Consider the following 1,987-nt stretch of genomic DNA (forward strand, 5'->3'; position numbering starts at 1 on the left):
AGAGGCCACCAGCCCCAGGTATTATAGAGGTGGTGCCGCCACTAATTTACTGTTTTTGCTGGTAGTCTGCCATACTCTAAAACAGACCTACAATAGACAGTTTCACATAATTACATAATGTGTATTGCCTTTGTTGTTCCAAACCATAGCTGCAACAGGGGATGCTAGGGGTGGGGGTCTTTGCTATTGTCATTAAGCCCAAGGACTCCTTCATGTCTGTTAGGGGTATACAGTTTTACACTAGTGTAATCTGTTCTATCAGAGACTAAAGCTACTGTGTACACTGTATTCATCATGTTACTGTCCTGCCCAACTTTGACCTTAAATAAATAACCTCTTTGTAGGCATTGTATTTTAAATCTGACACAACTGAATCATATTTGGGTGAGGGTTATTGGGCTGCTTTAACAACACCTGAAATGCGCCAGATGAATTTGTGTTTTAAGAGACAAATATACTCCATCGTAACATGGTCATCTGTGCCTCTCTACTAATGTATTCATTATGTTGATAATTTTGGAATATCTCATGACCTGTGGTAATCCCTTGTTTCCATAATGCAGGTGGGTGCTGAGCATGTGACATGTGAACCTCCAGGTAACTCTGCTCAGTTAGGCTTACTAGTTCGCTAATCCTCATTGAAAATTATTTTCCAGTTCATCTAGTGACAATAAATTGTGGGATTTACAAAATTATTCAAAAAGATTATGAAAGTATTTTAGATCTACAGTTTGTTTTCATACTTTTGACACTGTTTTTTCCGTTTGTCAAAGGAAAGAAATTAACAAGCAGAGTTCATTGGCAACCACAAGAGGGAACCATGGGTGAATTCAACTTCAGCAACTCCACTCCCACTGCATTCTTTCTGTTGGGTATTCCTGGTCTTGAACCCCTCTACGTTTGGATCACAATTCCCTATTGCTCAGGGTACATCATTGCCTGTCTGGGGAATTTGATGATTTTGGTCATTATCAAAATAGAGCCTAAACTTCATGAACCCATGTACCTTTTTCTTTGTATGTTGTCCACCATTGACCTAATATTATCCACTTCAACAATGCCCAAAATGCTTGGCATCCTTTGGTTTGATTCCAGAGAAATTTCTTTTCATGGCTGCCTCACCCAGATGTTCTTTATCCATTCCTTCGCTATGATGGAATCATCCGTGCTTTTGGCCATGGCCTTTGACCGCTATGTTGCTATATGCAATCCGCTGAGATACAAGAGCATCCTGACCAATCTGGTCATTATTAAAATAGGACTAGCAGCTCTAGCTCGAGCAGTTGCTGCAGTCATTCCATTGCCCTTTCTGGTGACACGGTTGCCCTTTTGTAATTCTGTTACAGTCCAGCATTCATACTGTGAACACATGGCTATACTGAAGCTGGTTTGTGCTGATGTAACTTTCAATAATATCTATGGGATGGCCACAGTCTTGTTTGTTGTCGCGTTAGACTTGATGTTTATTGCTGTATCTTATGTCCTGATACTTCGGGCTGTCTTTAGACTTGCATCAATAGACAAACGCATGAGAGCGATTGGCACCTGTGCAGCACATATTGGGGCAATCTTAGTATTTTACATTCCAGTTGTGCTATCCTCTGCTGTACATAGGTTTGGCCATAACGTCCCGATTCATATTCACATTTTGCTGGCCACCTGCTACCTGATGGGACCACCAATGCTAAACCCAATCATTTATGGTGTTAAAACAAAGCAGATTAGAGAAAGAATTCTGAAGGCCTATTTCTCAAACTAGCCTAGTCTGATATATCATCTATATCGAACTCACTTGAACAAGACCATCCCAGTAAATTTACTCTGACCTTAAATAGGCAGTAGTATTGTAGCATTTTCACCACATTCTACTGTGTCTTTGAACTGGTAGATGAGGATAAGTTCTCTTCAAAAACTCATTTGTGACCGATCTAGCAATGTACCAGCTTCAGTTTATGAGACAGCTAAAACATATATTGAAAAAAAACAT

At 40.0% G+C, this 1,987-nt stretch overlaps 1 protein-coding gene across 1 annotated transcript; it reads left to right on the top strand.

Annotated features, from left to right (window-relative positions):
* Positions 1-820: 820 nt before the first annotated feature.
* LOC146806146 (olfactory receptor 52K2-like) lies at positions 821-1,759 on the top strand. The gene has a single exon (XM_085623867.1). It carries the CDS (start codon positions 821-823, stop codon positions 1,757-1,759), a length of 939 nt encoding a protein of 312 aa, XP_085479993.1.
* Positions 1,760-1,987: the final 228 nt, after the last annotated feature.

The sequence above is a fragment of the Triturus cristatus genome, chromosome 8 (assembly GCF_964204655.1).
Source record: "Triturus cristatus chromosome 8, aTriCri1.1, whole genome shotgun sequence".
NCBI classification, from domain to species: Eukaryota; Metazoa; Chordata; class Amphibia; order Caudata; family Salamandridae; genus Triturus; species Triturus cristatus.